The sequence below is a fragment of the Bos indicus x Bos taurus genome, chromosome 22 (genome assembly GCF_003369695.1).
Source record: "Bos indicus x Bos taurus breed Angus x Brahman F1 hybrid chromosome 22, Bos_hybrid_MaternalHap_v2.0, whole genome shotgun sequence".
Taxonomy (NCBI): Eukaryota; Metazoa; Chordata; class Mammalia; order Artiodactyla; family Bovidae; genus Bos; species Bos indicus x Bos taurus.
In genome coordinates this window covers 35,871,749-35,887,965 of record NC_040097.1, presented here as the reverse complement: position 1 = coordinate 35,887,965, position 16,217 = coordinate 35,871,749, and the positions used below count along the sequence as shown (strand labels likewise).

Genomic DNA, 16,217 nt, shown 5'->3' with positions numbered 1-16,217 from the left:
GAGAATCCCAGGGACGGGGGAGCCTGGTGGGCTGCCGTCTCTGGGGTCGCACAGAGTTGGACATGGCTGAAGCGACTTAGCAGCAGCAGTAGCAGTAAGGTGCTTTTAAAACTCTATTAAAGTCTATTAAAAATCTTGTAGTAGAAAAAGAAGCTTTTTGTGTAACTCCATGGTATTTTCTATGAAGTTTGCCCTTAAAATTTTATTTTAGAATAATTGTAAAAAATTAAAATATTTTATATGCAGTAAGAGGAATAAACCTATCTAGGGAAAAAAAACCTACCTAAGGAGACAAAAGAATTGTATACAGAAAATTATGACACTGATGAAAGAAATCAAAGACAACATAAACAGATGGAGAGATATTCCATGCTCCTGAGTAGGAAGAATCAAAACTGTGAAAATGACTAAACTACCAAATGCAATCTACAGGTTCAATGTGATACCTATCAAATTACCAATGGCATTTTCCACAAAACTAGATAAAAAATTTCACAATTCATATGGAAACACAAAAGACCCCAAATAGCCAAAGCAGCCTTGAGAAAGAACAATGGGGCTTGAGGACTCAACCTTCCTGACTTCAGATTATATAACAAAGCTACAGTCATCAAGATAGCATGGTACTGGCACAAAAACAGAAATATAGACCAAAGAAACATGATAGAAAGCCCAGAAATAAACGCATGGATAGGGTACCTACGGGTACCTTATTTTGACAAAGGAGGCAAGAATATACAATGGGGGAAAGACAGCTTCTTCAATAAATGATGCTGGGAAAACTGGACAGCTACATGTAGAAGAATGATATTAGAACACTTCCTAACACCATACATAGAGTTAAACTTAAAATGGATTGAAGACCTAAATGTAAGACCAGAAACTCTAAAGCTCTTAGAGAAAAACATAAGCAGAACACTCGATGACGTAAATTAAAGCAAGATTTTCTATGACCCACCTCCTAGAGTAATGGAAATAAAAACAAAAGTAAACAAGTGGGACTTGATTAAACTTAAAAAGCTTTTGCACAGCAAATGAAACTGTAAGCAATGTGAAAGTATAACCCTCAGAATGGGAGAAAATAATATCAAATGAAACAACTGACAAAGGATTAATTTCCAAAATATACAAACTGCTTATACATTGTAATACAGAAAAACAAACAACCCAATCAAAAAGTGGGGAAAAAACCTAAACAGACATTTCTCCAAAGAAGACATACAGATGGCTAACAAACATGTGAAAAGATGCTCAATATTGTTCATTATTAGAGAAATGCAAATCAAAACTACAATATCACCTCAGAATGGCCCTCATCAAAAAGTCTACAAATAATAAATGCTGGAGAGGGTGTGGAGAAAAGGGAATGTTCTTGCACTGTTGGTGAGAATGTAAATTTATATAGCCACTATAGAAGATGGTATGAAGATTCTTAAAAAAAAAAAAAAACAAAACTAAGAATAAAACCACCATATGACCCAGTAATCCCACTCCTAGGCATATACCCCAAGGAAACCAAAATTGAAAAATACACATGTACCCCAATGTTCATTGAGCACTATTTACAATAGCTAGAACATGGAAGTGAATTATATGTCCTTCTCAGATGAATGGATAAAGAAGTGTGGTACATATATGCAATGGAATATTACTCAGCCATAAAACGGACACATTTGAATCAGTTCTAAAGAGGTGGATGAACCTACAGCATATTATACAGAGTGAAGTGAGTCCAAAAGAGAAAGGTACATGTTGTATATTAATGCATATATACGGATTCTAGAAAGATGGTACCGAAAAATTTATTTGCAGGGCAGCAATGGAGAAACAGACATAAAGAACAGACTTACGAACACGGGAAGACAGGAGGATAGGGTGAGATGTATGGAGAGAGTAACATGGACACTTACACTACCATATGTAAAATAAATAGCCAACAGGAATTTGCTGTAGGTCTCAGGGAATTCAAACAGGGTCTCTATATCAACCTAAAGGGGTGGGATAGGGAGGGAATGGGAAGGAGGTTCAAGAGGGAGGGGACATATGTACACTTCTGGTTAATTCATGTTCACAGAAAACAACAAAATTCTGTAAAGCAATTATCCTTCAAATAAAAAATAAATTTTTAAAAGATTAAAATATTTTTATACAGTCAGAGCTACATCAGCTACACATCTTGCCAAATCATATTAATTTAACACAGAGGGCTTACTGAAAAAAGACATTCTCAAGGTAAACTTGTCCACTTATTTAGTAGTGGTGATCTGAGTCTATTGAGCAATCTATGTTCGATTTATATACAATTTATACTCAGAAATGTATGCTTCCTTTTGATTATTCATTCAGAATTTTTTTTTTTTTAAAGTAACTACTGGAGTTTAGAAATTTCCGTTGGCATGCTGGTTGTAAGAGGAATAAAAAGATAACATCCAACACTTCTGGGACTCATTTCTCAGACAGACAAATAAATTGGTATAATATAATGTAATATAATATACACTTACCATATATTATAGTTGGCCTTCCCTATCTGCAGGTTCCACATCCGTGGGTGTGTGTGCCACATGTGTTCATTTGCTCAGTCGTGTCCAATTCTTTGCGACACCGCAGACTGTAGCCCACCAGGCTCCTCTGTCCATGGAATTTTCCAGGCAAGAATACTGAGGAGGGTTGCCATTTCCTCCTGCAGGGGATCTTCCTAACCAGGGATTGAACCCATGTCTCTTGTGTCTCCTGCATGGGCAGGTGGACTCTTTACCACTGCACCACCTGGGGAGCCCCCATCCATTGGATACGGAGGGCCAGTTTGAAAGAACTGGAGTGTTTGTGGGTTTTGGCATCCGAAGGGCATCCTAGAACCAAACAATCCTTAATTAATACTGAGAGATGACTCTACTATAATGTAACATAAAACATCCCCTAATAACATCATCCAACATAACATAATGTAATGTAATGTAATCAAAACCATTATAAGTTTTCTTAGAAGGATATCAATTTCAGACACACAAATCCAGTATCTCAATTCTTATCAACAGATATGAAGTAAATTAATTTCTCCCCTGTCTATTGACAATGGTTTGTAGGTTCTTCAAATTGTCTTAACTAGTTACAACTCATACTTCGGCACACATCTAACTTGAAATAATAAATGAGTCCAAACATTTCTGAAAATAGCTTGAGTAATGTCCATTTATTTAAGAGATTTTTAAAAGAAACTTCTAAGGGCTGTACTCCATTAAGAACTTAAAAGGATAAAAATAGCTTTGTATGAGTTTGCAAGCCTGAAGATTTAGGATGACAGCACTTTCACTTTTAAATAGATAAGGAAAATGATCTGACTTAGAAAGCCAGTAATATATTCAATTATTCTTTGCTGTCAATAAAAATAGGCTGGAATTTATCTGCTCAGAGTTGGTTTAGGACATTTTATAATTACTGCACTTAAAGGTAATAAAGATTGCCCACACCCATTATTGTTACTACCAGAAGCCCTGGAGAATATACTTGAAGTTTATTATGAGTAAATATCAGGAATAAATTCTCTTGTTATGACATTTACTTCACAAGCTGGCAACTCAAATAGATGTAGATTACCTTATGTTTGAAATAAAATTACCTTGTCCATGCAGGCTTTTGAGCTTCCCTTATCGCTCACTTGGTAAAGAATCCGTCTGCAATGTAGGAGACCCCGGTTCGACCCCTGGGTCGGGAAGATCGGCTGGCAAAGGGATAAGCTACCCACTCCAATATTCTTGTGTTCCCTTTGTGGCTCAGCTGGTAAAGAATCTGTCTACAGTGTGGGAGACCTGGGTTTGATCCCTGGGTTGGGAAGATCCTCTGGAGAAGGGAAAGGCTACCCACTCTAGTATTGGGACCTGGATAATTCACAGAGTTGGCCATGACTGAGTGATTTTCACTTTCACTTTTCATGCAGGCTATTATGAATGCACCTAAAATTTAAGTGTTACCTTTCATATTTCTGAATTGCTGTTTTCCCCCAGGCATGGATCTGGACTCAGTCACTAATGCATGCTTTTTCAAAGTGTCATTGCAAAAAGTCATTATATTTCTTGGAAAAAAATATCTTAAACCAATTTTTAGAACTTATGAAGTGCTGTTATTTTCAAAGTCATTTATGAACATTAATTAATCAGTGTCCAGGACAGATATCTAACAAATATAGCATTTAGTTCCAGGAATAACATAACAAACTTGCAAAGATTTCAGCTTAGCATACTGCCTAGTCTTTGACAGGGATGGGGAGCAAAACAATTTATTACATCAAGACTTATTTTCTCTCTCATTGAGCTCCAACTTACTACTTTTATTTACAGTCATCACATTTACTTCTCTTCTGAATTTACCTTGGACAAGATATTTATCTCCCAAGATATGCCTTACTAGACTAAAAACTATGTTTTGAAAAATAGGAAAGCAATCTGACATTTCTGATATGTTTTCAAAACCTACTATATTCCAAAAATTTTACTTTATTATATTTCTTTCAAGAATATGTTATTTACCCACAAAAATCTGGAGTTCAGTTTAGCATATTATTTTAGTCAAACTTATACAAGAAAAATACTTATTTTCCTGAGGAAACTAAGAAAAAACAAATCTCCCTGACAGTTGGCTGTTTAATTCAGTCCAGAAAGCAAGCTACATGTTTCAGGCATCATTCATTCTCTCTGTCGAGGACTATACCAAGAACTATGAAGTACAAAACTATTAAAAATAATGAGAGAAACAACTTTGCCTTTCTGTAAAAGTTATGTTACTGTGTCAAGACATTAGAGAAATAGCTACTATTTATAATTTCATAAAGAAAATGAATTTTAGTATGGAAAATTAGAAACATATAGTCAACAAATGTTAAGACAACAAAACAATGCAGGATTTGATATTTTTTGTTGTTAATTCTTTCAATAACTTGTTTTAAAAGGTCCACCAGATTTCCTAGACCTGTAATTGCACTTGTATATATAAACAATAATTCCATAGAACTCAGAACATTGATGTTCAAGAAATACAGATGAAGATCTTGGCACACAATCTTTGGTCAATGGACCAAGTTAAACTTAATTTTATGGTAGTGAGATAAAGAAATATAAATATTTTAAAAAGATATAAAGAACACCCATGATGTTCAGATTTTTATTTTTTCAAAACATGTCTTAAATGACAATAATAATAAATTCATTGATATAAAGTAACCTACTCCTATGCCAAATAAGATATTTTGAAATCAAACACATAAAGCAAACTAGTATTCATGCTCAACTTCATTTCATGAGTGAGTATTTCATCACAAAATGCCAAAAACATAATTATCTCCCAAACATTTCATAGATTCAGTTCAGTTCAGTTCAATCGCTCAGTCTTGTCTGACTCTTTGCAACCCCATGGACTGCACCACGCCAGGCTTCCCTGTCCATCACCAACTCACAGAGCTTACTCAAATTCATGTCCTTTGAGTTGGTGATGCCATCCAACCATCTCATCCTCTGTCATTCCCTCCTCCTCCCACCTTCAATCTTTGCCAGCATCAGGGTCATTTCCAATGAGTCAGTTCTTCACATCAGGTGGCCAAAGTACTAAAGTTTCAGCTTCAGCATCAGTCCTTCCAATGAATATTCAAGACTGATTTCCTTTAGGATGGACTGGTTGGATGTCCTTGCAGTCCAAGGGACTCTCAAGAGTCTTCTCCGACATCACAGTTCAAAAGCATCAATTCTTCGGTGCTCAACTTTCTTTATAGTCCAACTCTCACATCCATACATGATTACTGGAAAAACCATAGCTTTGACTAGATGGACCTTTGTTGGTAAAGCAATGTCTCTTCTTTTTAATATGCTGCTAGGTTGGTCATAGTTTTTCTTCCAAGGAACAAGCAAGGATCTTTTAATTTCATGGCTGCATTCACCATCTGCAGTGATTTTGGAGCCTAAAAAATTAAAGTCTCTCACTGTTTCCATTGTTTCTCTATCTATTTGCCATTAAATTTTCACTACACTGTCTGAATTTTTCTTTTTTCACTGAACAGTGAAAACTATATCATAGTTTTGAGTGAAAACTATATCATAGTTTTAACAAAGTTGAGCCAGAACTTCTCTCTTTTTAAAAAAAAATTTTTTAAACTTATTGTCCTTTAGTTAAAAAATTGAAGTATATTTGATTTACAATGTAGTGTTAATTTCTGCTGTTAAGTGACTCAGTTATACATATACTGATATATACATTCTTTCTTGAAATACTGTTTCTATAATCATTTATCACAGGGTATTGACCATAGTGTTCTGTGCTTTTCAGTAGGACATTGTTGTTTATCCATTCTATATATAAAGCCTTACTTCTAGTAACCCCAAACTTTCATTCCATCTCTCCACCAGCCCCCTCTCCCTTGGCAACCACCATTTGTTCTCCTTGTCCATGATTCTTCTTCTGTTTCATAGACAAGGTTCACTTGTGTCATATTTTAGATTCAACATAAGTTGTTGTTCAGTCACTAAGTTGTGTCCGACTCTTTGTGGCTCCATGGACTGAAGCACACCAGGCTCTCTATCCTCCATGTCTTCTGCAATTTGTTTAAATCCCTATCCATTGAGTCGGTGATGATATCAAATGGTATTTTTTCTTTCACTTTCTCTTAACTTCACTTAGTATGATAACCTCTAGTTGCATCCAGGTTGCTGTAAATTGCATTATTTCATTACTTTTTATGGTGGTAATATTCCATTGTACCACAGCTTATTTATGCATTCACCTGTCAATGGATATTTGGGTTGTTTGCATGTCTTGACATTGTAAATAGTGCTGCTATGAACATAGGGGTACATGTATCTTTTTGTATAAAAGTTTGGTTAGGTTGTATGCCCAGGAGTAAGATTGCTGGATAATATAGTAATTCTATTTTTAGTTCTCTGAGGCACCTCCATACTGTTCTCCATAGTGGCTGTATCGATATATATTCCCACCAGCCATGTAAGATTCCCTTTTTTCCACATCAACTCCAGCACTTGTTTTTGTAGACTTTTTAATGATGGCCATTCTGATCAGTGTGAGGTGGTACAATATAATAGTTTTGATTTGCATTTCCCTAATAAAAACTGATGTTGAGCATCTTTTCATGTTCCTATTGGCCATCTGTATTTCTTCTTTGGAGAAATGTCTAGGTTTTCTGCCCATTTTTCCATTGGGTTATTTGTTGTTCATGAGTTGTATGAGTTGTTTGTATGTTCTGGAAATTAAGTCCTTGTCAGTCACATAGTTTGCAAATTTTTTTTTTTCCTATTCTCTAGGTTGTCTTTTCATTTTGTTCATGGTTTCCTTTGCTATTCAAAAGGTCAAGATAGACCAGAACTTCTAAGGGTTCTTTGCTCTTTGGAAAAATATTCAATTTACCCATTATTTTTGAAAAGTCCAATTGAGAAAGCTCAACACAATTGTTTAGGCTAATGAAAATATGGGGGAGGGGAAACGTGAAAAGCTTTGCAGAGTGTTGTGTGAGTTATGGTTGTTAAAACCTGTTTTGTACTAAAAATGATACCACTCTGCAGCTTGATATAGAATCATAGGGTTTTAAAGGTACTTGGAGATCATGCAATCCCAATATCTCATATTACAGATGAATAAACTGAGGATGGTGTCTCCATAAATTCATTTCAAAAGTTTTAGGGATTAGAACTGAATTATTTAAAATAATTAAAAAGGGTACTATGATGGTTAATTTTATGTGTCAATGTGACTGGGCCAGAAGGTGCCCAAATAATCTTTGTGTATTTATTTGTAAGAGTGTTTCTGCATTTGAATCTGTAGATTGAGTGAAGCAGGTAACCTTTTTCAATTTGGAAAGGTCTCATCCAATTCATTAAAAGTAGAAAAGAAATAGAAAAAAGTAGGAAAGTATGGAAATAACTTAACATGTTCATAACAGTGTATAGCAAAAAGTAGGAGAGTAGAAGTATAGACATGATTTACCATGTTCACAACAGTGTATAACAGTACACACAGTCAGTAAAGGGAGTCATTGGAAATCTTTCCTAAATGTCAAAGGCACATGTATATCACAAAGAATATTTTCCTTGAATGGACTGATGGAACCACAACTGGTTTCATTCTTTGGCACCATTTTGTGTTGAATAAGAGAATTACTCATTTTTCTTGAAGCTGCTTTAGATTTTGACATACATACAGATTGAATCCGTTTTCATAATCTATTGAACACTTAAATTAGTAACTTATTTTGCTGGGGCTTTAGTTCATAGTAGCAGATGACAGCAGCTCTGTTTGTTAACAACTTGCAGTGTTGCATGCAACATACTCAACACTTGTGTACATTATGTCCTTTAACCCTCATAATAATGATATGAGAATGTTAAAAGATGTATCCAACATCACACCAAGAGTAGAGATTCAAATCAATCTAATCAAAACTTGCACTTTTTAATATTAATGCCAAATTATATTCTGAAAAATGTAGTATGGATGGATGAAAATATAAATGATATATTACATATTGAATAATACAAACATTTAATACCCCCATGATTATGAATTAAAATCCACCTACAAATGTATGTGTTGTTGATAAGAACTGACTTAGCTTTTGGATTCATACTCAAATGACCGTGCATCTAGTTCTCTTAATCAGCAAAAATGAAAATCTCATAGTATATCTGATGCTCATTATGACTATATCTCAGTCTCTACTATGGGAACCAGGACACAAATCTTATCTCTAACCAAGGTGAGAAAACCATTAAGACCATGTGCCATCACTGGTATGTGATCAATACAAATGTGTGTTGTTCAGGCAGCTGTGACTGTGCCAAATGATATTTTCAGTTGCTTGTTTATTTTGTTCCATCAAAGCACAGTCAGATCTTAAGGTGCAGGGATAATAAGGTTCATTGATTTTACTGCATGCTTGACATACTCCAGCAAGGAGCAAGTTCTGAACTGTGTAAAGTCACTGCCCATCTGCTGTTGATCAGGTATTTTAAGCAGTTCTAAAATATTTTGGAAATGAAAATGACAAAATCCAACTTTGGGGATTGTGTGATTTGAGAGTTGCAAGGAGAGTTTATATATTTTCAATGTAATTGAGATGTTGTACCATGTTAAGAAGGCAAAAAATAGTGTGTCCATTCCTCAGCTCTGCAGGACACCGAACCTAATTGACTGATAGCTAGAGTAGGCTGACAGCAGGACAAACCCATCAAGGCTGTTTGTGAGGGAAAGAGATGGCTGCTTAGAGAGGCAGAGGTGTTCTCATTAACCTTTCCTCCTCCTATACTTCTGTCTCCAGACTGTAAGATCCCAGGAATTGAGACCACTGACTTTCCCAGGTACCTCCAAGAGAAGAGTCAACCCACAGGAATCTTTCTAAAGCTTGGACAGTATAAAATTATATTTATAGTTGCAAAAAACATTGGCAAAAAAAAAAATTGACCAAAATGTCAAAAACTTTAAGTAATTCTGTCTCTGGATTTATTTATCATATAAAAATAAGGCCACACACATTGCTAACAGTTTGTAGTAATTACCTGAGAACTGTTCATGCACCCTCTTCCTTGGGATAATTCAGAATTGATTTTAAAATTAAACTTTGCTATGAGAAATTGCTTACTGGAGCCATTAGATTATTTTTGTTGGCTACTTTTTCCCTACTTTAATTTTTCTTTGCCAGAAAGCATTTTTCTGCTATTTTTATTACCAAACCTGATACAAAAGTGAGTTGCAAATAACATCAAGTATATAGTTATGCTACTGGGTGCAAATATTTCTCTCCCAAGTTGATTCAGAGATAAAAGCACATCATGCTTTACAATAGTTGACATTTTTAAAGAATCCCTAGTATAAACAAACAATTATATTTTATTTCCAAAACTAGAGTCAAATTTTAAGTTACTGAACTAAATTGCTTAGAGCATATAAAATATGGACATCTTAGCTATGGAAAATGCAATTTCTTTCATATTGACCATCACTATCAAGAGATTTATATATACTCTCCATAGAAGCCACAGCAGTGACAACTTCATGCATTAATTCGGCACCTTCTGAATATATGTAATCATGTGTGAACACTAAAATTCCAAAGTGTTTAAAATTTCTTTATTTAATGTACCATATTAGATATTTACAAGATTTTAATAATATACATTTTTTATTTCCAAACAAGTATGCTTTTGAATGTTACCTTGTCACGGGGGCTTTTTTTTTTAACAGAATAATTTGCTTTTTTAAAAATGAAAGAGTTATGGTTTTATTCATCATATAAGTGGCTGAATAGCAAAACAACAAAAATTGTGATGACAACTGACAGGAAATGGATGCTAGGTTCTAAGACTGAAATGCCTCTGGAACTCAAACCTGCAAAATACAAAAATGAAACAAAATATATTGAGAAAAAGTAAAATCATTTGTTAGATTAATTCTTCATGAACCAAACACATACTATTATTTCTCTTTTAATACCACATTTATTATACTTGTTTCACTTAAATTGTGTTTAATTTTAGGAAGTGTTTTTAACCCTCTGATTTAGGATATCTGTTTTAAATATAAAAAGAAAAAAGAAAAATGCCTAAAATTGGCCAAGTCTGCCTAAAGGGCAGAATAGGATTGGCCAACATGTAGTGGCTGAGTTATACTGAGTCACATCTTTGGATAGATAAGTGAGTGATTCTTCTAAAGCAGAAATAATAACTTATTATTATATACTAAATCTGACTAATTGGTGTTACCTGCTTAGGATATCATGTTGAGAGGATTTGAAAGTACTAACTCAGCCCAGTATGAATGCCGTAGTTAATTAGTGATGTCTGCCATGAAAATGGCAATGGAGATGTACCTACACGTACATCACACTTGTTCTCCCTGCTCTGAGAAGCTTGCAGGTACCCATGGAAAAACTGTCCAGTTTTGTGCCAACAGGATAAAGCATATACATACCAGTGACAGTTGTGAAGTGGTTTTTTTTTTTTTTTTTTGAGTTTCAAATAAGGAAACATATAAAACTGCTTGTCATATGTAAGCATGTTGGAAATTTGAGGGATTAAAGAAAATTGACTCATCACCTCTTGCTCACAATTGAAATAAATATGGAAAAAATAGACCTTTTTTTTTTCAACAAATATTTAAACAAAAATTGGAAAGATTCATAGAACCCAGATTTCATGCTGGCAGCTGTCTTTATTCAAAATCCACAACAGCAATGGTGATTCAACTTACTTGACATTTTTGGAATCCTAATTTCCTCACTGCTGCTTCCATCCCCACCATCACTAACTGTTCTTATTTCAATCAAGTAGTCCTCTTCAAAGGGAACCAGAAGCTCAGCAGATGTGTTGTTTGTTTCCAAAATATGAGTTTTACTCTGTCTGTTTTGCCGGTACAGAATCTGAATAAAATGATGAATCGTGTTAAATGGACATGTAGCTTCTTGAAGGTGCAGAAACTCTTACAAAACACTAGCACTGTGAGCCTTATACATGCCGTAGTCCTTGGATGGGAATATCTGGTCTGCACTTTTTCTTTAAATATGTTTGTTAAGAAAAAATATTTCCTTTTTGGCCAATGCTTCTAAAATCAGTATAGAGTTATCTTTATTAATTAAATACCTTGAGGCCATTATCTCTGGAGCTTGCTGTGGAAAGTTACTGATTAATTTGGACCCATTTCAAGTGTCTGGATACTATATGCATTTGTCAGCAGATGATGTTCTTTACCACTGATGGAAATGGTTTGTCTTGATATTTGATGATTGGATTGGATTTCTTTGTTGGATTTCTTTTATATTGCTGATAGATGATATCCTTCTGTAGCCTAAGTTCTAGAAATTCTACTTGAATATACTTTTTGATCTCATTGTCATCTCACATTTTTAATATCTAAATACACAATCATATTTTTTGAATACGGGTGAGTTGCTTGAAGAAAAAAATGTTGCATACTGTAAAGATTTATTTGTTATTGCTTCATGACACATTACTGACCTCACAGTATAAAATTTACCATGAAGAACTTAAAAGCAGTAATGCTAAATATTTTCAAAGCATTAGAACAAAGATTCCTATATTTCCACATGCATAAAATTTGTTTCTTATTTGGTTCTAACATTTATCATTACTTAGGCAGCTAAGTGATCTGTTTAAAGGAAAAACGGAATACTCACCTTGTAGCCTAACACTTCAGACTCATTTTCCATAGTTTTTACATGCTCCCAGTTTAGGCATAACTTAGAGTTTGTCAACTTCCAGGCAATGTTAGCTGGTGGTTGGCTTGGAGCTTTAAAAAGATAATCAAAGATCCAAATGAATATTAATTAGCTCATGGTTACTGTATGACCCAACAACATAAAAAGGAAAAATAAGTCCTGGATAATTAGCATAAAAGGAGGTAAAATGTTTTCAGTGTCATTTCAAATATCATATTAATTCTAATCAGAGGAAGTAAATTCATTCAAATTCCAGTCATTTGGAAATGTCTTTGTGACAAACATGAATTAATAATGGTATGCCGCATTTCCAGTATTAATTTAGTAATCGTTTCCGTTGAATTTGTTTACTATATGTAAATAGATGGAGGGCTCCTTTATCTAATGTTTAATTTGCCCATCAATCAATGAGCCTCTCAGACAAAATCAGGTTGCAAACTTTTTACATATATCAATACAGAGGTGTACATTCCTAGTAGTCCTTTACTTTTAATCTTGTATTAATTAGGACTCATTGACTATAAATAACGCAACCAACTCAAGTTGTTTTAAACAAAATATTAGCAATAGATTGTGAGGATATAAGGGACTCTCTTGGAATTCATGGCAAAATGCAACAGAACCTCAGAGGAACAAAAAATGTCTGAAAGCCAAGAGGTTCCTCTCTCTACCTCTCACAGTAGTGTTTGCTGCAGGCTAATCTTGCCAGGGACCACCTCTTTGCTCTGTCAGTATATGCAGCAGAAATCAAGACTGCCTACCTCATCTGAGATTTGAAACCTCCTTTGTTGAGAGATAGTTCAAGTTAGAATCTCCAGGTAAAAGCTAATGATTGGCTTAATTTGGCCATATTCTATTTTACCCTAATCCATTGTGGCTAGACAGTGGGAAAGACATATGACACTCAACACAGATAGAGCCAGTAGGAACCATGAAGAGGGAAAGTGATTACAAACTGGGTGATCATCCCAAAAGGTGTCTACCCTGAATCCGAACTGTGGTTTTAGTTCCCTGAGATTAATGTTTTCTGGGAGAAGGAAGGTGTGACGTTCAAGAAGACATATTTAGAATGAGCCTTCTAAAGTAATGGATCTCATCCAACTGAAAGATTTTACATACAAGAAAACTAGAGTCCAGGTCGAAAGTCTGCTTCTTCAAAACCATATAAATAATGAGTGCTTAAGCCCAGTCAGTATCCTGGTTTCTTGACTTTTAATCTAGGTTTCTTTATTTTTTCTGCATGACAACATACTGCTTCTCAAAGATTTGAGTCCATGTGATTATTTTTGAGATTTAAGAAACTAAAGAGATTAAATATAATTCAGCTGGATAGCAGAGGCAAAGATAAAACTACCCAGAAAGATGTTTTTGGCATCTTACTTGAATTTGTGAGGCTGAATGAGCATAATATTTAACTCATTATAACATTGATGGAAATGATTTCTTTTGGAGTTTTAACTCAATGGCTATTTAGTGTCTTATGTGCCGCTGGAAGAATTACAGGGTGTCACCCAACATTGCCTTATGATATATCTACTTGCCTTCTCTAAGCCCATGGAATGTCATACACCTAATCACTTATACCTCAACTGGCACATAGTAGAGAGATAAACGTTTCACCCATGCTCCCATGGGGCTTAGTTCATATATTTTATTATGAATTTTTTCCCACTGAATTATAGTTATTCATAGTTTCTTTAAATTTACTGAGAATGCATTACCAACCTCTAGCATAGTGGTTGGCATGTAGGCAGAGGCATATATATCATATATATATTGAATAAGTGACTGTGTAATAGATGGCTAAAGAAAAACCACTCAGGGTCCAATGTGATTTTCTCAGATCATGTAGATTATGCACTGGACTGTGAGCAGACACATAGGTGATACAATGTGGCAAATCTATTCATTATGCTATCCTACAATTGAGGCTAATTGACATGGTCAAACCTACAGAAATCCATATGAATTTATAAAATGAACATGCCAGGTGAATAAACCATGTCCTAGTACATTTCTTGACAATATAAGCCAAATAATAATTAAAAGCCTGAGAGTTTTGCATGTAGTAAGAATTCAGTGAAGAGGAACTAAAGAGCCTCTCAAGAAGGTGAAAGAGGAGAGTGAAAAGTTGGCTGAAAGCTCAGCATTCAGAAAACAAAGATCATGGCATCCGGCCCATCACTTCACAACAAATAGATGGAGAAACAGTGAAAACAGTGGCAGACTTTATTTTTCTGGGCTCCAAAATGACTGCAGACGGTGACTGCAGCCATGAAATAAAAAGACGCTTACTCCTTGAAAGAAAAGTTATGACCAACCTAGATAGCATATTAAAAAGCAGAGACATTACTTTGCCAACAAAGGTCCATCTAGTCAAGGCTATGGTTTTTCCAGTAGTCATGTTCGGATGTGATTGTTGGACTATAAAGAAAGCTGAGCACCAAAGAATTAATGCTTTTGAACTGTGGTGTTGGAGAAGACTCTTGAGAGTCTCTTGGACTGCAAGGAGATCCAACCAGTCCATCCTAAAGGAAAGCAGTCCTGAATGTTCATTGGAAGGACTGATGTTGAAGCTGAAACCAATACTTTGGCCACCTGATGTGAAGAGCTGACTCATTTGAAAAGACCCAGATGCTGTGAAAGATTGAGGGCAGGAGGAGAAGGGGACGACAGAGGATGAGATGGTTGGATGGCATCACCAACTCAATGGACATGAGTTTGAGTAAGCTCTGGGAATTGGCAATGGACAGGGAAGCCTGGCATGCTGCAGTCCTTGGAGTCGTAAAGAGTCAGACACAACTGAGCAACTGAACTGAACTGAACTGATGACAATGACTATAGTTTTTAACTGTTTTCCCTCATCTTAATTCAAAGTGCCCTTTCTAGTCTTTCTCAATTATGAAAGAGAGAATATAAAAATACTAACGCATATATATGGAATTTAGAAAGATGGTAACAATAACCCGGTGTACAAGACAGCAAAAGAGACACTGATGTATAGAACAGTCTTATGGACTCTGTGGGAGAGGGAGAGGGTGGGAAGATTTGGGAGAATGGCATTGAAACATGTAAAATATCATGTAAGAAACGAGTTGCCAGTCCAGGTTCGATGCACGATACTGGATGCTTGGGGCTGGTGCACTGGGACGACCCAGAGGGATGGTATGGGGAGGGAGGAGGGAGGAGGGTTCAGGATGGGGAACACGTGTATACCTGTGGCGGATTCATTTTGATATTTGGCAAAACTAATACAACTATGTAAAGTTTAAAAATAAAATAAAATTAGAAAAAAAAATTCTCACAAGATACCACAATTTTAATATCTAGTATACTCTTTGGCACATTTCTTTTATCTCTGGTCTTTAAACAAAGTACTAACCTTAACAACTTCATATAATCAATACAACAAAAATAAAAATTCATGTCTTTGATATCACTGGCAGTAACAGATTCTGAAGGTATTATCTATTGCTATGCCTTTTCTATTTGTTTGCATGTTTAGATAAAAAGTACTCCTTTTATACTATGAATCCATTGATGATGCTTCAGATTGAGAGAAAGAAGAAATGGCTTCTATTAAGTATATAGTAGTGATTGTGTCTCTGAGATTGGGATATTTGCATTTGTTTCCTCATCTACCATAACAGAAGTAAGGCATTCCATGGACATAAAATGAGAAACATTATATCAGGAATGAATTCATGGAATGAATGGCTAATTGTGTGGGTTATTGGGAATGCTTTACCCTTCATGCTATCTGGAAGGTGTAAAGAATTGGATTTTGAAGTCAGAGAAACCTGAATCTGTATACAGTCTCTTCCGAGAGGCCTGGTTTTCCAATTTTGGAATGAGACTAATATATCCTAGTTTATAAGACTTTTAGCTTCCATGAAATAAAATGAGAAATGTTCCTCCCTTGGTTAGTGGTACATAATAAATTGCTCAGTAATTGTTAACTCTCTTTCCTATTAGTATCCATTCTTCACTATGG

The 16,217-nt window shown here is 35.1% G+C and overlaps 1 protein-coding gene across 2 annotated transcripts in view; it reads right to left on the bottom strand.

Moving 5' to 3' along the window:
- Window positions 1-9,461: 9,461 nt before the first annotated feature.
- CNTN6 (contactin 6) overlaps window positions 9,462-16,217 on the bottom strand; it is a 322,024-nt gene continuing 315,268 nt past the window's right edge. For both annotated transcript variants that reach the window (XM_027523249.1, XM_027523250.1), the window contains exons 21-23: window positions 12,182-12,294; window positions 11,239-11,407; window positions 9,462-10,377 (exon numbers count right to left, since the gene is read on the bottom strand). In XM_027523249.1, coding sequence (XP_027379050.1) covers window positions 10,271-10,377; window positions 11,239-11,407; window positions 12,182-12,294 — 389 coding nt within the window. In that variant the 3' untranslated portion in view covers window positions 9,462-10,270. The remainder of the gene's footprint in view (window positions 10,378-11,238; window positions 11,408-12,181; window positions 12,295-16,217) is intronic.